General features: G+C 39.0%; 1 protein-coding gene across 8 annotated transcripts in view; it reads left to right on the forward strand.

Moving 5' to 3' along the window:
- Positions 1–25453, forward strand: part of cep162 (centrosomal protein 162) — a 134043-nt gene that overhangs the window by 24550 nt on the left and 84040 nt on the right. For all 8 annotated transcript variants that reach the window (XM_043686985.1, XM_043686984.1, XM_043686986.1 and 5 more), the window contains 5 exons: positions 6389–6416; positions 13277–13414; positions 15085–15270; positions 21268–21349; positions 22109–22394. In XM_043686985.1, the coding sequence (XP_043542920.1) occupies positions 6389–6416; positions 13277–13414; positions 15085–15270; positions 21268–21349; positions 22109–22394 (720 nt within the window). The remainder of the gene's footprint in view (positions 1–6388; positions 6417–13276; positions 13415–15084; positions 15271–21267; positions 21350–22108; positions 22395–25453) is intronic.

A 25453-nucleotide genomic window follows, 5' to 3' on the forward strand; every position in this document is an offset into this window, starting at 1 on the left:
CATCAGGAAAAGTTGACAAGGAAACCAGAATGTGTACTTGGTGTATGCAGCTCACTGCTTGCTCTGAAAGAGTTCTGTTACCTGCGACCAACTTGCAGCCCAGGGCATGATCAACAGATACAAAGCACTTAGACCCTTCATCTACAGAGATTGACATCGGCTTACATACCACAATCGTCTTGGAACTTCTATTCACTGGCAGTTTAGTCTGCAAGTGTAGACTTGCGGTATCTGCCTACCAGTTAGCAGCGTTGAAAGGCTTCAGGGAGACCGTGCACAAGGACAGACATCCAGCTGACAAACTGGACCAGGCTGCTTCTCAGTGATGCTTGCTTGTTTTCTTAGCACTCAATCATTTATTACGTTCTTGCATCCAAGCAGCATACCTACACTACCTTCCATTGACTTGCCTTGTTGAACCAATTATTGCAGTCACAAAAATGGGCAGCATGCCTTGCTGGTCTGCAGTCTTCACTCTATAGTACCCATATCCTTTTGTACGGCAGTGTGTCATGTTGATCTCACAACTGCTCCATATGCTAGCAGCTTACGTACCAAACATATTGCATGTGCTGCAAGCAGGCAGCCATGTCGAAATGTTTTAAGGAGTCGTCATACTGAAGTCCATGGAGGTACCATGGAAGGTCCCAGCACAGTAACTAAAGGTAATCTCCCGTTGCAGCCAATGGAATTGGCTATTGTCAGACTTCCAGTTGGGATGCCTGTGCTTCTAATGTCTAGGGAGTGGGCCTCACTCAATCCATTGGCTTCATAGATGCAAGTCCTAGGGGTAAGGCTAACACAGTTGGGTAGATGTATAGACAATAGTCGGGGTCTGGACAAATCTTGCTTTGGATGTAAGACATGGTGGTTAAGGGGATGGGCCTCAATCAATCTGTCAGATCTATCATAGAACTTAGAACAATGCAGCTTAGAACAGGCCCTTCGGCCCTCAATGTTGCACTGACCTGATAACTAATCTAAGCCCATCACCCTACACTATCCCATCATCATCCATATGCTTATCCCCTAATGTAGCTGAGTTAACTACATTGGCAGGCAGGGCATTCCATGCCCTTACCACTCTCTCTGAGTAAATAATCTGCCTCTGCCATCTGAGTTAAATCTATCACCCCTCAATTTGCAGCTATGCCCCCTCATACAAGCAGATATCATCATCCTAGAGAAAAGGACGCTCACTGTTCACCCTATCTAATCCTCTGATCATATTGTATGTCTCTATTAAACTCCCTCTTAGCCTTCTTCTCTCCAATATGAGAACAGACCCAAGTCCCTCAGCCTTTCCTCATAAGACCTATGCTCCATACCAGGCAACATTTTGGTAAATCTCCTCTGCACCTTTTCCAGTGCTTCCACATCCTTCCTGTAATGGAACAACCAGAGCTGCACACAATACTCTAAGTGAGGCCGCACTAGCGTTTTGTGCGTTTGCAGCATGACATCACGACTCCGGAACTCATTCCCTCTACCAATAAAACCTAACACATCATATGCGTTCTTAACAGCACTTGGGTGGCAACATTCAGGGATCTATGTACATGCACACCAAGATTCCTTTGCACATCCACTTGGGTGGCAACATTCAGGGATCTATGTACATGCACACCAAGATTCCTTTGCACATCTTATGAGGAAAGGCTGAGGGACTTGGGTCTGTTCTCATAATGAATCTTTGCATTGACCAGTATTCTGCCTTCCTGTTGTTCTTCCCAAAGTGAATCACCTCACATTTATCTGCATTGAACTCCATTTGCCACCTTTCAGCCCAATTCTGCAGTTTATCCAAATCTTCCTGCAACTTTCTTACACACTGTCCACCACTCCACCGACTTCAGTGTCATCTGCAAACTTACTAACCCATCCACCTATGCCGGCGTCCAAGTCGTTTATAATATAAAAATGACAAACAGCAAGGGTCCCAAAACATTGTGTGTATGTGTCAGTGTCTGTCTGGGGTGGGGGGTTGTGAATGTTTGTGAGAGAGTGTATATGTGAGTGTGTGTGTGTGTGGGAGTGTAAAGTGGTCTAAGTCTGTGAGAGGATGCATGTGAGAGTATGGGAGTGTGTGTGTAGGAGTGTGTGTTAGTGTCTGTGTTTCAAGCCTACAGAGAAACATACAAAAGTTAGTATTAGGAATATTTATGCAGAAACTGAGAGTGATGTACTAGTCTTTTTCATCCATGGTATCAAAGTGCCTTCAGTACATTTTCTTCCCTTATGTCTTTGTACTTCCAGCTGGGACAGGAGGAGCTTGCTCAGAAATGGAGCTTACTGGCCCTGGAGGTTTGGTGTGGTCGCTCCAGGGGAGTTGGAGTCTAAACAGGCCAAATATGTCACAGTCTTCTTGCCAGAGTCAGATTGCCCCTCTTGGATCAGGGGAGGCAGGCAGGTTGAAGGTGGAAAGTTCAGCCACTTCTGTCCTAAATGGTAACTTCTGAGGGGGGTTTTCTACCTTTTGGTTGGGTGCCTCCTGACACCACACTCTCCTCATGATGAGGGGACATCTGGACTGAGGTCAGGATTCCATATCACCATGTCTTTGGTTTTTGTGACCCATGGGTGGGGTGATAGAGTGCTGGTGTATGAGCATCTCCAACAGTCTCTGAGGGTGCTGAGCCTGACTCTCCATCACAGCCAGCAACCTGTCCATAGACGGAGGCAGCAGGTCACATGGTTCACTGCATTGATGTGGTTTCTGGGACATGAGGGCCATTGTGTCCCATATGCCTATCTGCTGCTGCTGCAGCCCTGTGTATTTAGATGAAGTCCCTGAATGCTGACACCTCCGGGTCATCTCCTACCTGTGGCTAAGCGGGTACGTAGTTGCTGGCAGTCCTCCAAATGCCAGCCTGACTTTCTTAACTCTGCTAGATGCAGAGCTGTTGCTGTCCGCTGCTTATCAGGTTGTGTACCTGCATTCTCTGTCAATAGTTTGCTCCACCCCAAGGTGTTAGTTTCTGAGCTGGTGGAGGGTGAAGGTGGCAGCCTTGCTGATACTTTCACTGAGGCTTCCGTACTCATGTCCTCAAGGGGACTTCTGTGGGAGCTGGGCATTTCTCTACAGAGTTAAGGGCAGGTTAGCATATCCTGATGGGAAAAAGATGGAAGGTATAGCATCCAGTAGTTATAAATAGTATGCAATAATTGAGAGTGACAGCAGGATTAATGTGAGAGTTGCTGTGGAATGAAGAGTGGTACTTAACTGGCAGCAATATTTCTGCATCCCTGAGTGAGTCATCTTCTGCAAGGGCCAGGATTCTGTCAAGGATTGGATATTAGGAAACTGATGTCGGACAATCGTCACCCATACTTCTTGTCCTGTGATGAGCTGTCATCTCCTGTCATAAGCAAGATGGGGCTAAATGAATGAGATTTGTAGTAGGTGGCATGGCTGCATGTGGGTAAAGGTAGTGAGGTATATTGAAGGACTGAGGAGGCAGCACAGAGAGCTGGTATGGGAAGTTGGTAGGAGGAATTAGTGTGAACAAGGGAAGAGACTTGTAGCCACAAAAAGATATGACCCACTCTCACTAGTATCCTTACATACAGATGAGGAAGGACACCACTTTGGGGCAACACATCCATCTTAGGACAAGCCAAACAGATACGCACGAGAATTCCTGGAAGCATGGCATTCCAACCGGAACTCTAGCAACAAACACAGTGACTTGGATCCCATTTGCCACCTCCTGAGAAAAAGAACAAAACATGATATCACCACAGGAAATGACATCACCAACCCAAGGAAACCTAAACACATAAATAGAAAGCAGGTCATACCACCAGTGCTTCATCCGGAGACTCACTGATAATGTTACCTAGTATGGTGACGAAACATCTGAAAACAAACCTCATAGCTCAGCGAGCAAACCTACATCCAGAATCTCAGTCTGAGCTACAAATCTTCTCAAAACTCGCTAATACTGCATTCCAGTTAACTGTTTTTATGTGTCTTTATAATGTTTCAAATAAAGTGGTTTAGGTGACATAGTATTTTCACATTTGTCAGTTCCAGATAAAACTGGAAATAATACATTTATATAGAACATTAAATGTAAATGATACTTGTTGGTCATTTAAACTTGTCTAAAAATAGAGCCCTATGGTGGAAATGCTTCCCTTACCCCACAATATTTTGAATAATTCCACCCAGCACTCTTAAATGAACTTGAAGGCAGATTTCAATGACATTTGAGATTGTAGTTTTGTCACTGAAGGAAGAGCAAAGTCCTCCAGTTGTAGACTCAGAGGGCTCAGTATTTTTGATATTTTCGGACAAACCTGTTCAGCTATGTTATTACACACTTCTGGAGCAGGTGGGGCTTGTACCTCGGTCCTCTGGCCAAAAACTGTGAGGAGGAAGCTGGATGAGGGAAGAGTCAGCATTTAATTGGAGGTAAATAATATTCTGAGAGGAATTTAAATGCAGTAGAATTGGTTTGGCAATGAAGTAGCACAGTCATTTAATTTTAATCAACTAAGTACACGTGCAAAGTTTTATTACCAGAAGTAGTAGAGAGAAACCTTTATGGTTCGGAAATGGAAACTGCTGACAAGTTCAGACAACAAAATAAAAGCCTGCTCAGTTTGAGTTCTGCCAGAGCCACTGTGTTGTTGATCTTATTACAACCTTGGTTCAAAAGATTCTGAGGAAGCATCATCACACCCAAAGCGTTATCTTTGATTTTTCTTCACAGATCCTGCCAGACCTGCTGAGATTTTCCAGCAATTTCTGTTTTTGTTTCTGACTTACAGCATCTGCAGTTCTTTTGGTTTTTATTTGGGTGACAGCTATGATAGTCAAGCTGTCTGGTTTAAACTTTAAACAAAAGCTACTGTTAACTGTCAGTCAGCATTAATTGGTGTATTCTCCACAGCAACAGCTTCAGCAGTTAGAGTCCACTTGCCAACCAATCCGCACTCTCCTTTCTTGCAGTAAAAACTTTGTTTCTTCCTTCTTGAATTTTTATTCTTGAGAACTATCCTGATGCATGCAACACAAAAACTTTCAACAAGGCGTCTCTTTTGTTTTCAACAGTGTTCGAATTCTGTAGTAATAGGTCAGGTTCAACGAGCAAATCTTGTGTCGAAGAATCTGTAGAGACTTGGTTGAAGGCAAAAAGCAGACTATGCAGTTCAATATTTAATGACTGTCAATCAGGAAATTCAATAAACTCTATAAAAAGGCCTCAGACTTCAGTTATCATGTTTGGGAGGCAGGTTATGTAATAGTGTTATTTGGGCGACTAGAGGTCTTGAGTTCCCCTTGCAAATCTATTTTGATTTAGCTCCCTCTTCCTATCTCTCCTTCATTTCTGATAGTTTACATTGCCCTGAACAGGCTTTGCGTGCAGACATCTGATTGGGTATGCTGGTGATCTAATGGTGGCAGTTAATAGCTAAAAAGAAAAATGTTTGGTTGTATGAGCGCACTTCTGGATATGTGATTTGCAAAAATAATATAAGTAAAAATTATTATTTCAGAATAAAACAGTAATAAGGAGCATAAATGAAATTTATTAACAAGCACATTTCGTATGGTTATCAAAACTTGGTGTGATAAACATATAGAAACATCTGCCAGACTTGGTGAAGGAACAACATTGCATTCTGATTCTATAATAGGGAATTAATATAATAGGTTAATAAGCTTCACTGTGTTAATTTATGATTTGTTTACAAGCAATAACTAGAGGCTATCGATTAAACCTTTGATGGCAAAAAGAAGAAATGCTTACACTGAGAGATTAGTGAGAAAAGATGGGAGGAGCTTTCAGTCTAGTACATGGACCAGTTGAGCTGAGAATCGTGTTTCTATGCTTTTCTACTTGTGAGATTGCCTTGAGGGTTGCTGTTTTGAATTGCTCAGTATTGATGACCATGCCTTCAAACTCTGAACTTCCCCCTCTTAATCGCTCTGACTCAGAATGTCTCTTCTGAAACCTTTACAATGTTCATTAAAGCCTACATCTTTTTTTATTATTCCCCTTGCTTTTAGCAATTTGTCCTTGTATCACTTTTTATGTGGCTCTGTTTCACATTTTGCTTTAGATGTTCCTGCAAAGCATCTTGAGGTGTCTCATTATGCTGAAGGTGCAGCATAAAAGTAGTTTGCGTAGATGTTGAATTTTCAAATTACTTATTCCAATCACTAACGGTTCTTCTTTTCAGTTCTTAAAACACATCATATACCTCCTTCCTTGTACATGTTTCTCCAAGAAATAAGAAATATCCTTAATATCCCACTCTTGGAGAAACTTGGATCAGCAGTCATTTGAAAGCTAGGTCTAGAATAAAAGTTTTAGAACTCTTTCAAACACTAAATGCAGCTTGGAATAATCAAGATTATTTGCTATTTATTTTTAAGGAAACAGAGCCTGGTATGCTAGCAAAAGGTAAGTCTGTCTTTGTTTATGTACATTTGAAGAATAATTTATGTCAAAGAGCACTGTTTTAATGCTTTTGGTCGTCTTTTAATGTTTACTGATGTAAGGATTTATTTTCAAACTGAATTCTAGCAGGTTTCATTAACAATGAAAATGTGGGCCCAATTTTAGTTTGTTGTGGCAAATTCTATGCTACTTTCGTCCTGGATTCATTGTCTTGTCCCAGCCTTCTGATTCCTATGCATTGTAAAGCATACTCAGGATCAGGCCCAAGTTTATCATAACAACTCAATGTTTTATGATCTGTAATATCTAAAGACAATTTCTTTCAAAACTCTTGCCATAAACATAAGGACATAAGAAATCAGACTCAGAGTAAACAATTCAGTCTCTCAAGCTTTCTCCAACATTTGATATCATCATGACTAAAGTTCTTGGCGTCAACTCTATTTTCCTGCCCGCTCTCCATAACGCTTTAACCTATTACCAATTTTAAAATAGGTCTATCTCCTCCTTAATGTCCTAGCGATCCCCCACAATCTAGAGTAGTGAATTCTGCAGATTCACAATGCTTTTACACAATTAAGTTTTCCTCATCTCTGTTTTAAATCTGTGACCTCTTATCCAAAAACTATGACCTTTTCATTCTGGATTTCCCCATATGAGAAAACTTCCTTTCAGTGTCTTCTTTGTCAATCCCTGTTAGCATCTCATATGTCTCGATTAAATGTCCTGTCATACTTCTCAATTCAAGACAGTTATAGGCCTGAACTGCTCAATCTGCCTTCATAAGACAAATCTCTCATCTTTGGAATCAATCCAGTGAACCTCATTTGAAAAGCCTCCAATACATCTACATTCACCTCAAGTAAGGGATCAAAACTGTTCACGATAATCTAGGTGAGGTCTGACTCTTGTGTTGTTGCAGCAACACTTCCAGAATTTTCCTTTCACAACAAATGCCTAAATTCCATTTAGCTTCCTTTATTACCTACTGTACCTGCACTCTAGTTGGGTGCAATTGATGCACAAGGACTCCAAGCAAAATGGAAAGCCTCACACTTATCTGTGAATTTTCCCCACACACGTATCCACATCCATTTGTAAGTTTCTTATTCCCATGATGCAACTTCCATTCCCACCAATTTTAGTGTCATCTGCAAATTTGACTATGGTACTTTCTATCCCTAGGCATCCAAGTCATGGATATAAATTGGAAATAATTCGGGCATGAGGATCGAATCCTGTGGCACCCTGTTATCCATGATGTCTTGCCAACTTGAAAAGGACCCATTTATTCCAACTACCTGTTTTCTGTTTGTTGGCCAATCCTCTGCCCAATTAATAAACTACTCCCAACCCTAATGCTCTTACATTGTTAATCTTTTGTTTCGCACCTCATCAAATATCTTCTGGAAGTCCAGAAATATACAACATCTGCGGCATCCCTATTATCCTGCTTGTTTCACTTTCTAAGAATTCAGGCAAATTAGCCAAACATGATTTATTCTTCATAAAACCAAGTTGACTGAAGGATTGTATTTTGACCTCCTAAGTGTCCTGTTATTAATTCCTTAATAATGGATTCCAACAATTTCCCAACGACGCTTGTTAAGCTGACTGGTTCATAGTTTTCCACTTTCTGCCTTCCTCACTTTTTGAATAAGGGTGTCATGTCGGCATTTTTACAGTGTCCTGGAATCTTTCCAGCATCCAAGGAATTTTGGAATATTAAAACCAAAGGATTCACTGTTTCTGTTGCCATTTCCTTTAAGGCCCCAGGATGTAGGCAATCAGGCCTTGGGGACTTGTCTGCTTTCAATTTCAATAGTTTGCTCCGTACTTATTAACATAGTGGTGATGATTGTTCTAAGTTTCTCTCTTCCTATAAATTCAGTATGACTTGTTTCTATTAAGTTGGCATTCCTCCACAATTATGTTGCATTCTCTTCTGTGCAATTCTGGCAATTTTCATATTCCCACTTCCAAAGCTTAATGGTGCTTTCAACCATTGTGTTTCTCTTCTATGAAATTTCCATGGAATGTTTGAAACTATTCCACTTTTCCTTTATTCTCAAACTTAAGACACTTTCTTAAAAACTCATCTTTTGAGTATTTCAGTTACTATCCCTGTCTTTCTAACCATGGATTGATATCTATTTCTCTATTTGTCTAATTTCTTTTGTGAAATTGCGTAGTATGTTTGAATATTTTTATATTTGTGTAAATCTTTGCCCTTTAAGACATAATATTAATTTCATACTTACCAAAATAATTTGTTTTTGCAAAGTTTTTTACTCAAATGTTTTCTGCTTCCAAAGGGAACATTACTTAACAGGGAATGTTCCACAAAAATAATCCAAAGGTTCTCTATAAATTGATCATCTTCATTTCCTTCTGGCAGAGGTGAAGAGTGAGAAGTTTGAAAAAGCAAACAGATAAAGGATAAAAAGTAAATTACCAGAAATATGAAACAAGAAAAGAGAGGTTCAATATATATAACGTGTCAATCAGCATCTCTGGAGAGAGTAGTTAAGGGTTCACTCTTATTGCTGTTCAGAATTAAATAGTAGGGGCAGACAATGTCCTCGTATCAGATGATAGGGGATAGGAAGTATATAAACATACTAAATCAAGTATCAGGCAATCAGCGATTGATGTTACATCTGATCTACAAGTCAGAAATAAGGGAAGCCATAATGGAGAACAAAGATATGGAAGACCAATTAAATACATATTTTGGTTCTATCTTCACAAAAGAGGACACAAATAACATCCCAAAAATGTTGGGGAACACTGGGTCCTGGGGAAGAACTACAGGAAGTCAGTCTTAGAAAGGAAATTGTGTTGGGAAAATTGATGCATTTAAAGACCAATAAATCCCCAGGGCCCAGTAATCTATATCCCATAATACTCGAGAAAGTGGCCCTAAAAATAATGGATGCATTGGTGGTCAGATTTCAAGATTCTATAGACTCTGGATCAGTTCATCTAGATTGTAAGGTGGCTAATGTAACCCCACTATTTTAAAAAGGAGGTAGAGGGAAAACGGGGAATTATAGACCAGTTAGTCTGACATCAGTTGTGGGGAAAATGGTAGGTTAGTGCTTGGAACCCAGCTATTCATAATATATATTCATGATTTAGATTTGGGAATAGAATGTAATATGGTCAATTTTGCAGACCACATAAATCTGTGTGGATGAGTGAGCTGTGAAGAGGTGCTTCAGTGTCATTTTGGAGAAGTTGAGTCAGTGGGCAAATGTGTGGCAAATGAAGTATAAAGTGGATATATATGAGGTTATCCATTTTGGTAGCAAAACCAGGTAAGGCAGATGTTTATCTGAATAGTAATAGATTGAGAAGTTGAGGTGGGGTGTGCAATGAGACCTGGGGTGCCTTTGTATACCAGACACTAGAAGTACACCTGCAGGTGCAGCAGGCATTGAAGAAGGCGAAAGGTACGTTGCCTTCATAATGAGAGGATTCGATGAAATTGTACAGGGTCTTGGTGAGACCACACCTGGTGTATTGAATGCAATTTTGTTTCCTGATCTGTCGAATGATATGAAGGAAGTGTAATGAAAGTTTCCTGGGATGGCAGGACAGATGTATGAAGAGAGACTGGATTAATTAAGACTATATTCAGTGAAGTTCAGAAGAATGAGGTGTGGGGAATCTCATAGAATACTAGCAAGACTTGATGTTCCCAATGACCATTGTCCAGAACCAGGGGTCCACAGTCTAAGGATACAGAGTAGGCAATTTAGGACTAAGATGATGTGTGAGTTGGTTAATTCTGTTGCCTGGACAGCTGGTTTGTGATGTACAGTGATGCTAATAGAGTATGTTCCATTCCCACCGACTGAGGTCATCATGCAGGTTCCATCTTTCCAACCTTGCCCCTCACCTGAGGTATGGTGATCTTCAAGTTAAATTCACCAGCAATTGTCTCTCTAAGCCTACCAAATCTGGTGGAATTTCTTGAGGAGATGGCCAAGCGGGAGGATGGTAGGGCAATTGATTTTGTTTATGTAGATTTCAACAAGGCCTTTTGATAAGGTCCCAGATAGGAAACTGATAAAGAAGGTGCAACTTAGTAAGATGGATCCAAAATTGGCTTAGTGACAGGAGACAGAAGGCGATGATAGAAGGCCATCTGTGTGACTGGTACTTAGTATACAATGGCATATCACAGGACTCAATGCTGGGTCTATCATTGTTTTGATATTCACAAATGATGTAGGTGAGAGTGTGGGAAGGATAATAAGTAATTTTGTGGATGACACAAAGATCGACTGAGTTGTTGACAGTGTGGAGGAAAGAGTTGGGTTACAGGAGAAAATAAACTGATTGGTCAGATGGGTGGATTAATGGTAAATGGAAGTTAACCCTGGGAAATGTGAGTTGATGCATTTTGGAAGAAAACAAAACAAGAATGTATTCAATGAATGGCAAGACACGAGGAATCTCCGATAAACAGAGGGATCTTGGTGTGCTGATCCATGAAGGTGGGGCAGGACAAGTTTTAGGCTTCTTAATGGCAAGCATCCTCAAAGCCTTATCAGTTGTGGATGGATTATAGGAGTAAGGAGGTCATGTCAGAGATGTACAGAACTTTTGGACAGGCCACATCGGGGGTACTATGTGCAGTTCTGGTTACCACACTATAGGAAGAATATGATTGCTCTGGAGGGGATGCAAAGAAAATTCACCAGTTTGTTGCCTGGGATGAAGCATCTCAGCTAATGAAGAGAGGTTGGATGAGCTTGGAGCAGGGAAAATTGAGGGAGGTGGGGGTGGGGCCTGATAGAGGTGTATAAGATTATGAGGAGCATGGACAGGGTGGATAGAAAGCAGCAGTTCCCTTACTTGAAGGGTTAATAACAAGGGGGCATAATTTTAAAGTGAAAGGCAGGAGGTTTAGAGGGGATTTGATGAAAAGCTGCTTCACCTAGAGGGATGATGGTGGTCTGTAATGCGCTGCCTGGTATGATAGTTGAGGCATTAAAGCTCACAACCTTTAAAAAGTCTTTGCGTTCTTGAAGTGTAATAACATTCAAAGCTAAGGGCTTAGTGTGGGAAAGTGGAACTAGTGGATATAGTATTTTATTTTTGGCGGTACAGACTTAATGGGCTGAAGGGGTGGCACCTCTTGATGGCATCTCTTTTGTACAATTCGATGGTGAGGAGAAATTTTTTCACCCCAGAGTCGTGACCCTGTGGAATTCTCTGCAACAGAAAGCACTGAGTCTAAAACATTGAATGTTTCAAGAAGAAGTTAGATAAGATCATTTTGGCTAAAGCAATCAAGGGACCTGGTGAAAAAGCAGGAACAGGAGTTAGATGACCATCCATGATCCGTCATATTAAATATTAAATGTTGGAGCAGGCATGAAGGGGTGAATGGCCTTCTCCTTTCATTTTATGTTTCCATGTTCCAACTATCAGTTAAGCAGCAGAGAAACTAGAGGATTGCGATATTTAAACATTTTTTAAAAAAGCAAGGGGCATGAGATTATCAACAGTGGTCTTAGAAAAATGCAAATTAAAAGGCATCATAGAATCATAGTGTGGAAGCAAGCCATTCGGCCCATCAAGTTCACAACTATCCTCTGGACAGTATCCCACCCAGATCTCCTCCATCCCCTGACTCCCAGCCCCCGCAATCCCTGTAAACCTGTATTTCCCATGGTGAATCCACCTAACCTACGTATTTCTGGACACTATGGACAATTTAGCATCGCCAATCCACCTTACTTGCACATCTTTGGACCGGAAGAAACCCATAACAACATTGATGGAATCGGCAAATTGCACACAGTTGGCCAGGGGTGGAATCGAAGCTGGGTACCTGGTGCTGAGGCAGCAGTGCTAGCCACTGTGCCACCCCATGGAAATTCAGAAAATTTAAAGATCAGAATTGAACTATAAACAAAATGGGCTGGCTAAGTTCTAAATATGCAGCAGTTCCAAAAGCAAAGGAAACAGTTTGGAGGGACGACTGCGCAAGTATAGCCTAGGCAAAGTGTTCATCAATCATACTGGTAAGCAACAGGAACTACATTGGTAGCATCATCCTCTCATCATGCAATTAAGCAGATAGAAACAACTGTGATACTTTAAGTCGCCATCTGTTCTTCCCAAGGAAAATGGATATTTCCTAGCTAGAATAACTCAGTATCATTAAACTTGACTGAAAGTTCATGAAACTTTCACTTTGCCTTAACTACGCACTTGGATGTGGCCAGTTCTATCTAGCCAAATTGACACAGTCGGAACAATATGAACAATTTTCAGGTAAATCTACAACTGTTGGAATGGTTGATTTTAAATTTCTGAACTGTTTCATAGTGTTAATTCTGTAGTACGAGAAACCTACGCTTGTTGACTGACTATATTGGTTTTCTGACTAACAATGCTTTGATTTTTAAACCCCATACTTATTTTCAAATTCATGGCCTTGTCCTTCCCTATCTCTGTAATCTCCTCCAGTTTCAATACATTCCTATTTAGTTTGATCATCTACAATCAAATAGAGCATGAATAGGAATGTGGCCTTGAAATCCTAAAGGTATAAGGAAGCTTTTCTCATTAGGAAGCTAAAAAATTTAATGTTTTCCCAGTCTGAGCATTAAACGCTTTTACTACAAAAGTACAAATTAAGTCTGATCTAATTGAGTTTACTGGAGTCTTGTGTTGCTACTTGAAGCCAGATTTTATGACAAGAAAATCATTTGTTTGAAAACATTTCACTGAATGTGAAATGATTTGTAGAATTAAATTTATTTTAAAAATGTTTCCTTTTTATAAATTTAACATGATTTTCTTGTGTCAAATATATAAATATCTGTTTCTTTCATTTATAGTTGTCCTGCTAGATTCACTAGATTCAACTCCTGATACACAAAAATTATTACAATCTGAGGATGACAGATCTATGATAAAACCTACAACAGAAGAAAAATATGGACAACAAGACCAAGCATCTCAAATGTATACCACTAGTAAGTAATACATGATAATGATCTGATCTACTGTATATACAACAAAATAATTTTTTTATATCAATTGGTGTTTAAAAAAACAAGTAGGTACGTTTTGCTTAACCTACACGTAATTAGATTCTCTACAGTATGAAAACAGGCCCTTTGGGCCAACAAGGACATACCGACCCTCCGAAAACCCACCCAGAACCATTCCCCTACCCTATATCCACCTAACACTATGGGCAATTTAACATGGCCAATTCACCTGACCTGCATGTCTTTGGATTGTGGGAAGAAACCAGAGCACCCGGAGGAAACCCACGCTGACACAGCGAGAATGTGCAAACTCCACACAGACAGTCACCCGAAGCGGGAATCGAACCCGCGTCCCTGGTGCTGTGAGGCAGCAGTGCTAACCACTGAGCCGCCATGCCACCCCTAATGGTCATGGGTGATGCTGGAAACGTGGGGGGTGAAAGAAAGCAACTTATGTACTCCAGACCCGAACTTTCTTGTGCCTTTACATGATCTAGAATCAGCTTACTTTTACATGAAGACCTAAAAATGAAATTCAACCTTGAGTAAACATTATCATCAAATCAAGGTATAGCCAGTGATCTTATGCATATCCTATTGATGTTCATTTGTATATACTTTCAAGAAAGGACTGTTAGATTATATAATGAAACTGGACTATAGTTGATACGTACAATATCTTAGAATTAACAACAAAATCAGACCTCTACTAGAATTTGATCCTATTCACAGAACTAGCTGAGCTGCAGATTGAAGTAGCCATCATATCGAGTTTCCATTAATTGCACCCTTTTGCAAGCTTTCAAGGCGGTTCCCCAATCTACATGATTTATGTTGAACTGATTACCATTATAACAAGTAAATTGTAACTTCTAAAATAATTTTCAGTCATTTTAAAGTTTAGTTATTCACAGGTAGTGCATAAAACATTGATTAAAATACATATTTTGTTTATGATGAACACAGTTTCTCTCTATTAATGCTGTAAAATCGTTCAATATATAATCTTTTTTAACTTATTTGTGTATTAATGCCTCCCTATTTCTACATGTTATTGTGGGAACTGTTTTAAACAAATTCAAAGTGATCTTTTAACATATCATCCTGGCCTTAATACCAAAGATACCTGACGGACTGTATTATGATTCTATGACAGAAAGACAAATTAGCAAAAAAAAAACAAATCAACCACAGACGAAACATTTTGATATTGCATATTCATGGTCAATGTTGAGTTTGCTATTTGTTGCATCGACTGTAAGGAAGTATTGAACAAATGTGAAGTGGTTTCTTATAAAAACAGAGGTAAAACACTTATTCAAATTTGGCCTGCAAAATAATAATCTGAAGATATTCCAAATGTTACTTTTTTTTAACCAAAATGCTGCATTAGCTTACTTTGTTAGATAATCTGGTAATTGTTGATTAATAGGATGGATGGGAATATGGAAAATCATACCTGGTAAAAGTGTAGTACTTGGGAACAGAAAATCTTTTATCTGTTTTTAAGTTGCATAGACTATGATTAGATAAAATGGGTGTTATTAAATATTCTGTAAAACGGAGTAACCAATATGGCTTTGTAATTTGAAATCATTATAAGCATTACCGCATAGATTTTGAAAGGTTTTCCAACTTCTTATTTTCTCCAGATATTTCCTATGGACAAACTAATAGTGATATTGAGGCTTTGCATCAAGCATATTGTGACATTGATCAGTCTCTGGAAGCCACAGATGCAGTGCAAAGTATAAAAAATGGAAATATCATCAATTCTGTTCAAGATCTTCAGAGCCCTGTTAAGGACTCGACCAGGAATATTTCTACAGGAGAATCTGGTAAGCATTAAATTGAGTTTGAATTTGAGATTTTTACATTATTGTGAAATCATAAATCCTAACTGAGTTAATTCTGAAGTGTTAAGTATAATCACATAAATACAATACTTTCAATAATTAACTCCTGTAAATATGTGAGAAATGTTCCAAACATTTGCCAGAGCCCAGACATTTATAACCAGGAATATGTAAAATATTCAAATCTGACAACCATATAATTGGTCATTCAAACCTTTTTATTGCATTGGAGAAAGTCTTTGACACATGCAATGTTTCTGTGTAATAGACTTACAAATAAATACATGCAGTTATAGAGTCATATAGACAGACCTTTCGGTCCAACCCGTCCATGCCAACCAGATATCCCAACCCGATCTAGTCCCACCTGCCAGCACTCCTTTGATTTTGTTCTGGATAGAGCATTTATTGAATGTATTGAACATGGTTCTCCAAATTGTGAAAGAAAACTCAACACCTTAATAGATTTCTAGTCATGTGAATTGTCCTTGCTGATTCAGTAATTGATATAGTGAACAGAGTCTTCCAAATGAAAGAGTTCCTACAAAAATCCTATTTGTTTACTATTGTGACCTAAATGTTCTGCTTGCTATCTAAAAGTTGTCTTTAAAATTTCTTTTCACATGTAGTGAAAACTAAGTCACAAATCACACGTGTTACCATATATTAATTATTTGCTAAACAGTATAAATTTCAAAGCTCAAACTGTGAACTTCCTAAAGAGGCTTTGGGTTTCAGGTATATAGATTATAAAATGTTGTAAACAGGCACAGATAATAGCAAGTTTTGAGAAGATTTGTAGCTCAGGTTGAGGTTCTGCTTGTAGGTTTGCTCGCTGAGCGGGAAGGTTCATTTCATTTCATTACATTACATTACATTACATTACATTACAGTGTGGAAGCAGGCCCTTCAGCCCAACAAGTCCACACCGACCCGCCGAAGCACAACCAACCCATACCCCTACATATACCCCTTACCTAACACTACGGGCAATTTAGCATGGCCAATTCACCTGACCTGCACATCTTTGGACTGTGGGAGGAAACCGGAGCACCCAGAGGAAACCCTCGCAGACACAGGGAGAACGTGCAAACTCCACACAGTCAGTCGCCTGAGGCGGGAATTGAACCTGGGTCTTTAGCGCTGTGAGGCCAGAGGCCCACTGAAGATGTTACCTAACAGGGTGATGAAATGACCATATAATTGGTCATTCAAACCTTTTTATTGCATTGGAGAAAGTCTTTGACACATGCAATGTTTCTGTGTAATAGAGATACAAATAAATACATGCAGTTATAGAGTCATATAGACAGACCTTTCGGTCCAACCCGTCCATGCCAACCAGATATCCCAACCTGATCTAGTCCCAATTATATGGTCATTTCATCACCCTGTTAGATAACATCTTCAGTGGGCCTCAGGCGAAGCACTGTACATGATTCCTGCTTTCTATTTATGTGTTTGGTTTTCTTTGGGCTGGTGATGTCATTTCCTGTGGTGATGTCATTTCCTGTTCTTTTTCTCAGGGGTTGGTAGATGGAGTCTAACTTGATGTGTTTGTTGATAGAGTTCTGGTTGGAATGTCACGCTTCTAGGAATTCTCGTGCGTGTCCTAACTACTCTCCCCTACATCAAAGACATCTCGGAAATGACTGCCAGACTACTCAGACCCCTTGGCATTATGGTAGCCCACAAACCCACCAACGCACTAAAACGGCAGCTAATGAACTTGAAAAATCCTATACAGACAACAAGCAAAACTAATGTCATTTACAAAATACTGTGCAAGAACTGTAACAAACACTACGTTGGACAAACAGGCAGAAAACTAGCCACCAGGATACATGGACACCAACTAACCACAAAACGACATAACCCTCTCTCACAAGTATCTTTACATACAGATAAGGAAAGACACCACTTTGACTGGGACAACACAACCATCTTAGGACAAGCCAAACAGAGATATCCAGGCACAGATAGTTAATGAAAAGGCTAACAGAATGCTGGGCCTTCTACTTGGAATGCCAGCATACAAGAAGGTAGAAACATTTGAAATGAAGGAAATGCAACAGAGGTTCACCTGAATTATATCTGGACCTTAATCACAAAGAATAGGAGAACATAAAAACATCAAAGCAGGTAGAGATGAAACAACCATTGAATCTAGTCCATCATCCAATATGGTCATGTTGATTCTGGGCTTCCACTGCACTCTCATGCATCGACTTCCTACCACCCTTGATTTCCTAAGAGACCAGAAATACATTCATTGATAAAATATATGCAACCTTCTTGGGTACAGAATTCCAAATGCTGCCTAGATGCTGCCTGACCTGCTGCGCTTTTCCAGCAACATATTTCCATTACAGAATTCCAAAGGTTTACAACCCCAGAGGTTAAGAAATTCCTTATTATCTCAGTCCTAAATAATTGACCCCTTATTCTGAAAGTGCATCCCACCATTCTAGATTCCCGTGGCAGGAGGACGATCTTCTTGGTATCCACTCTGTCAATTCACTCCATATCTTGAATGTTTCAATTAGATCAACTCTCATTTTTCAGAATATAAGTCAAAATTACTTGGCCTCTAATCATAGGACAACCCTGTCTTCCCAGGGACGTTTCCAGTGAAATTTTGTTGCACAGCCCCCAATTAAGGTATATCCTTTATGATCCCATGGGACTGTAAAGCAAGTTATGGATCTCAAAATGAAGATATTGCCAAAAATATTTCACTCTCTTTTTAAACTTTGTTGATTTGAATTAAAATAAATCTGAATTAACAAGCAAACAATGCTTCAAATAAAATAGAAAATTTCATTTTAAATAGTTGATCGAGCGAATGCATGTCTTATTAAGCTACAAGCGTTTGTATCATATCCTGCATAAACAGACACGCCATAGTTAGAGTTCCACTATATAGTACCCTTGTTCACTCAGGGTATTTCAAGAGTCCTATTTGTTAACAACATTTACCTTAAAGTTCCTTAGTTATTTTTTAAGGCACACTTGCACACGTTTTGTTTCTCTTGGCTCACAACAGTACCAATGGTTTGGCTCTCCTGAGGTCTTTTTGAACCAATGAGAAAATAACACCCCAGTTCACGATTTGATCACAACTGCAAAAACGACCAGCTGTTTAGTGTCTCCCAAACTGTTAGCATGTCTCTCCCAGGCTTCAGAACTTTTCAGCCAACAAGCAAAATAGCTCCAGTCTCCTTTTCTGCCAGTCCAGAAAATTTGATATCTTGCTGAGAGAGATTTGTGATCTCTCTCAGCAAGATATCATAATAATTCTGTGATCTTCTTGTTGTCTCTTTCTCTATCTGCTTTCTCTTTCTGTTTGTGTCTATGTACTAATTGCTGGCACCCTCCAACTCCTCTGCTTATGGTTTTGTTTTGTGTCTTCCAGCCGCACAATGTCTTGATTACCTTCCTGTCCGTTGGTCTGCTTTCAGCTCAAGGGTCACAGTTCACATGAGCCAGAATTTCTTATTATCCAAGAAGGGATTCCGTTACAATTAATGCAATTTCTGTTTTGAACTTTCTTGAACATAATTAAGATTATCTATTTATTTAAATACATTCTTGAAACTTTTTAAAGAAATTATGAATTTTCCTTTATTTTACTGCTTCCACATCGAGGATTGTCACATTATGCCATTGAAGGTTTTACTAACAATAACCAAATCGGCATTGTGGTCATCCACAACTTCTTCCTTCAACTAGAAAATTGGAGAATACCACACAGATTTAGTGAAATATAAATGCATTGCTTCTCAGATACACAGCAATTAACTCAACTGATGTTCAGTTATATCTTGCTTTTAATTTCAGGATATTTTAAAATTGAATGGAAATGTTCGTTAGCGCTTGTATGATTGGGACAGAGCACTAAGGTTAGAAAGCTAGTTGAAGCTATTTAACGAGAGAGTCCAATCCTTAAAGTTTGAATTATATTGACAGCTTCATTCACATGATATTGCTCTCGCCACCGAGTTAGAAAAACAATTGTTCAGGCTCCCTTCAAATGTTTCATATGTGACAGTATAGACCGGCAATTTATTTTGGGACTGTGGTGCAACGTTAACAATTCAATGAGCAGCCAACTTCAAAACCTCAGTTGAATGCCCAAGTGGTGCTATTTGAAGAAACTGTTGAAATTCACTCAATATCTTTACAACATTAAAAAGCACACAACACCAGGTTATAGTTCAACACGTTTATTTGGAAGCATTAGCTTTCGGAGCGCTGCTCCTTCATCAGATTCCTTCGTCACCTGAAAATGAGCAGCACTCAGAAAGCTAGTGCTTCCAAATAAATCTGTTGGACTATAATCTGGTGTTGTGTGCTTTTTAACTTTGATCACCCCAGTCCAACACCGACGTCTCCAAATCATACCTTTGCAACATTTCTCCATCTATGACCTAAAGCAAATCAATTATTTTATCACTTACTTTATTTGCTGATACTATATATATCAAGTTGCAAGGCTGGGACAACCAAATAAACGTGTTGCTGGAAAAGCGCAGCAGGTCAGGCAGCATCTAGGGAACAGGAGAATCGTCGATTCTCCTGTTCCCTAGATGCTGCCTGACCTGCTGCGCTTTTCCAGCAACACATTTACAGCTCTGATCTCCAGCATCTGCAGACCTCACTTTCTCCACAACCAAATAAACTAATGGTAAAACAAATAATTTGTTTTATGTTGTTCATTGATGGAGAAATATTGTGAAGATTCTGAGTAAATCCTATTAAGTTGCCATAGTCCCAGAGAACTGCTATTTCATTAGGTGGTGGTTTAACCTGAGGGTCACCATGTCTTGGGTGAGGGGAGAGGTTGAAATGGAGGGTCCTTTATGGTAGCCTTAGCTGGTATGGGAATTGAACTTATGCTGTTGGCATCACTCTGCATAATGACTGAGTCATCCTGTAAGTTGAGCTCATGACCCAAATAGAAAGATGTAGCCAGGTTAAGTGAGTGAGCAAATAATTGGTAGAATATAACGTGGGAAAATGTGAAGTTTTGCAATTTGGCAGGAAGAGTAGAGGGCCTGAATATTATTTAACTAGAGGAAGTTTACTTAAAGCTTCAGCACATTTGGAGATCCTTGTGCATAAGCATACGAAAGATGGATCTGAATTCAGCAGCTTCTCGGGAAGACAAATGGTATGTTGGCATTTATTTCTAAAGGAATGCGGTATTAAAAAAGGAACATTTTGCTAAAACTTTGCAAGGCCGTATTTAGACCCTACCTGCAATACTGTGAGTAGTTTTGATTCCATATCTAAACAAAGATATACTGTCATTGGACACAAACATTTATTCAGTTGATTCCTGAGGTGGAGGGTTTTCTTATGAATACAGGCTCAGGGGTTTAGAATGAGAAGTGACCCAATAAGATTCTTAGGGGGCTTGAGATGTAAATGCAGAGAGCTTGTTTCAGATCAGAGACATCATCTCAAAATAAGGGATCATCAATTTAAGAGAGAAATGAGGAGGAATTTCTTCTGTGGGTTGTGAATCTGTGGAATTCTTTACTTCAGAGGGCTGTAGAGGCTAGCTCATTATGTAAGGTAATCAAGGGTTCTCGAGAAAAGGTAGTAAAGTGAATTTCAGGATTATCAGATCAGTTGTGATCTTATTGAATGGCAAAACAGACTCATGAGGTTGAATGGCCTACTTCTAAATCTGCATTTTATAGTCTTGTATGATTAGTGACTGTACTCAAGAATTCACATTGTTAATTCACTTTGAATTGTTTGGGAAATTCTAAGCAGGTTAAAGCTTGTTTTAATGTAGGTTGTTTCTCAAAAATATAATAAAACATGAAATAGCTGGAATATAAAAGGGGAGGAGCAAAAGCTATATGATGTTATAACGCGTAAGCAAGTGCTACATCTCTGAGTAAATGTGATGACTTTCTCCATTTTCGTAATCAAAAATTACCAATTAATCTGCACTTCCTTGGCCAGATTTGTTCACTATCGAAGAACTAATGAAACCAATTAAAGCGGGAGTTCTTGTTCCAAGAGGATATGATTCACATCCAGTAAGGTATTGTAGTTTGTTCAGTCACACAATGTTAAAAGCCAGTCTGCAATAATGTATTACGTTTAATATACCATATGTGCTATGCTTTGCTGAAATGGTATTTCACAATATAGAATATTTTAATGGTGGTCTGCACAATCCTTCTTCAGAGACTATGACTCCCAGGTTACAAAAGATTTGGATTTCTCAAAACTAGGCTGGCTTCACCATTGACTTGAATGATGCAACTCACTTTAAGGACAGAGGAAAGGATAGTAATAGAATAAATCATCATTATCTTCCATTCAATTAAAGCCAGAAGATTTAATGTAACTATACATGTCCTTGCAATTTTTTTTCCACATGTTTGCCACTCTTCGTTAAATTTACACTGTTCATTTTCTCATTTGCAATCTTGATACAGTGCACCAATCGTGAAGTATCATTAGTACTGGGGCAAATATATCTTGTCTCTTTGTAACACTGTGTGATGTAGGGTGCTGGAGAAGACCGCCACTTGAAATGGTAGTATGCCTTATTGAAATGCTGGTAGATGTAATACATATTTGCAAGGTTTTTTATATCTATTTTAGATTTTACATTTTTTAATCACAAATAGGCTCGATGGAATTAAATTTCTAAATGCAAAGAGGCAAATGATACTTTTGTTTTTTTGATGTAAGAGATGAGTGATAAGTAGAGTAATTTAAATTTGGCAAGGCATTCTTTTTCCAAAATACACCAATTAAGTGTTGGACTTTTCATAATTTTCCCCTTCTGCAGTAAAAATGCACAGCAGCACTGTGAAGCAACAGAAACATTTAGAAGAACGATGGCTAAGGACACCTACAGTGCTGTGCCTTCTGAGTTACAGCTTGACTCCAATCATTTATCTGGAAGACAAAGCACATATATAGAGTTATCTGAAAAATTATTAAAAGAAAACGAGAGCTGTATGAGTAGAATTTGTGAAGAAGATATGGAAGCATTACTTGATGAAGTTAAATATGATCCTACAGTCAAACACTCAGTTTCTGCTTCACAAAATGTTCCTCACCAAGATGATCAGGTATACGTAACTAATTTTTGTGCCATCAAAGCATTTAATTTGGATGCATTTTAATTATTGGATATTATTGGGTACTCTTAGCAACATGGTGTGTTTTAAGATAATTTACATAATTTAATTTTCTTTTTATTAGCATGAAATAGCCTTTGCAAAAATGTTTGTGCATCCTGTGACTATACTGCCAAAAAGACACACTTTCTAATTTCTATATCGTATTCTATTCTTATGCCAGTTTGTCAAAGGCGGATAATGACAGTTGAATTTCCTAGAGTTAAATACTCAAAGTTCACTATATTGCCAGTGTCAGACATAGTTACTACACATTGCTCATAGTCATAGACATTAACAGCAGAGAAGGAGGCCAATTGGCCCATATGTCTGCACCAGGCAATATCCCATTTTCCAGATTTTGGCTCATTAGCCCTAGAAGCAATGGCAGCATAAGTGAATATCTAAATTCCAAGAGTTTCTAAGTCAACCATGCTTTGCGGCAGAGAGTGCCAGACTCCTATACCCTCTGAGTGAAAGAACTGTCCTCAATTCTTCTCTTGACCTTCTATGTTCTTGCTTAAATGTGCGTCCTCGCTATTGATCTTTCTACTAGTGAAAAAAGTGCTTTCCTGTGCCTCCCAATCTTGAACATCTCTGTCAGGCCCCCATTCAATCTTTGCTCTTCCAAGGAAAAATCCCACATAGGTCAGACCCTCCAGTAGACAGCATCCTAATAAATTTCCTGTTTACCCTTTCTAGTGCAATGAGATCTTTCATGCCCTGCAATATAAGATTTGCCAGCTGAGCTATATTGTGTAGTCTCTTATCCATCAGCTCTCAGTAATGGAATGAATCTTTGTAAAAATGTCAAAAATGGAAGATTAATCATGAGACTATGTAGATGAACTTCCTATATTTGTAAATATGCTTTAGATATTTTTGAATATTAACATGTGCAAACATCTGAGATAATATCTGTCTTTTATGATTATTTTGAATTTAGACACCTTGCTCCTTGACATATGGTGAGATAGCCAAATGCTTCACAGCAATCTGTTTGAAGCAGGCAGTGAATAAAGTACTCCCACAAGAATGATGTGTATCATTTTTTGAGATACCAGGTTTAGTAAGCATTGAACAGCAAGAGAATGTGAGTACAAGATTAAAGTCTTTCTGTGATTGACTATAGTCTTGGTGAGAGACACCTGGAGTATTATTTGCAGTTTTGGTCTCCTTACCTGAGGAAGGGTACACTTGCCATTAAGGGTGTACAACAAATGCTTGCCAGACCAATTCCTGGGAATTTTGTAACCCATAGATTGTGGAGTCTCAATCGATTTGAAACAGTTGATAGTTTTCTACATGATAGAATATGAGGATAGTGTAGGAAACTGGAAATTGAGGTAGTTAAATGATGGAATAAGTCTGAGAGAGAGAAAGTTCTTTCCTTGCTCTTACTTCTTATGTTTGTATTAATTAAAAATTAATTTAAAAATAAAATCTAACAAAGGATCAGTATAAATTTGGAAGTCTTTCTCACAGTGTTCCATGAATGCTATGACAGTTGGAGCTTTCAGGATTGAGGTGCAGCTCAACATCATCTAAATATAGTGGAGCAGGCCTAAAAAAACGCATGACCTATTCCTCTAACTATTCAGCAAACCCTCAGCAGGTATTATCATTGAAAATACTGACTTTACTTTTGATAGTCTTGAATAACATGTTACAAATTTAGAAATTCACCATGAGGTTTGCACTTGACTGAGGAAATGGCTGATGCAGTGAGTATAATATTTCCCATTTACTTCTGCAGTTGAGGTTGAATCAGGACTCAAAGGTGGAATGTCAATTTAAAGAACGTTTGGATTCTTAAAAAATAAAGTTGTCTCATGCATATAAATTGCTGCTATGCATTGCTTTTCTCCTGGTCAGTTGTAAAATAACTAGAATAATTAGTTCCAATGGGCCTTGACTCTCATTACCAAAGTGCTGAACATTCAGTGCTAATTGAAAGTAAGTTCCAAATTGTACTCCGAAGCCACAAGGATGACACTCCTAAGAAATACAAATAAGCATTGGAATAGTAAAGTCAGTATTATTGATCTGATGTCAGCATTAAATACAAGAGTAAAAACAAAATCACATTTGCAAGTTGTACACAATACAACTTCCTTTTATTTACACAGCTGAGCTATTGATTCTCACATTTCTGACATGCTGAGAACAAATGACAGAGGTGGGTGGAGTGGAAGGGTCTAATAATATGCAGGAATCTGCATGTAATTGGAACAATAAGCCACTGACAGATCATTGGATTACCACATTTTCAGGTTTTCTGTCTTGTTGATATGACAGCAGAAGCTCATTGACCTCCAACATTTAAAGGGCCACTCTAAACATGCAATCTGATGATGTTAGAAGCAAAGCAGAACAAATTGGTAGAATGGATCCACGTATTTAAAGGTTGTGCCTCATTTTAGTAATGCCTAAGAGCCCTGAGGAAAACCTATTATTGTTGACAGAGAAAGAAACATGACCATGAAGTAAGGAGAGCCTAGCTGGAGATTTCCCATGAGGTCAGCAACAGGATCTAAGCAATGTAGGAAAAGAGAGCAGGGTGTTCATTTGCCTACATCCTCCATCATCGATCACCCTAACCATTTTTCTGCTCTGTCTCTTAAGCTTACTAGGCAGAAATGGGTACTGAAAATGCTGGAGATTAGAGTCAAGATTAGAGTGGTGCTGGAAAAGCACAGCAGGTCAGGTAGCATCCAAGGAGGGGGAAAATTGACATTTTGGGCAAAGACCCTGTATCAGGAATTCATCATTCCTAATGAAGGGCCTTTGCCAAAGCATCGATTTTCCTGCTCCTTGGATGCTGCCTGACCTGCTGTGATTTTCGAGCATCACTGTAATCCTGATTCTTATTCTGGATTAGTGGTGCTGGAAGATCACAGCAGTTCAGGCAGCATCCAAGGAGCTTTGAAATCGACGTTTCGGGCAAAAGCCCTTCATCAGGAATAAAGGCAGTGAGCCTGAAGCGTGAAGAGATAAGCTAGAGGAGGGTG

The sequence above is a fragment of the Chiloscyllium plagiosum genome, chromosome 3, assembly GCF_004010195.1.
Source record: "Chiloscyllium plagiosum isolate BGI_BamShark_2017 chromosome 3, ASM401019v2, whole genome shotgun sequence".
Lineage (NCBI taxonomy): Eukaryota > Metazoa > Chordata > Chondrichthyes > Orectolobiformes > Hemiscylliidae > Chiloscyllium > Chiloscyllium plagiosum.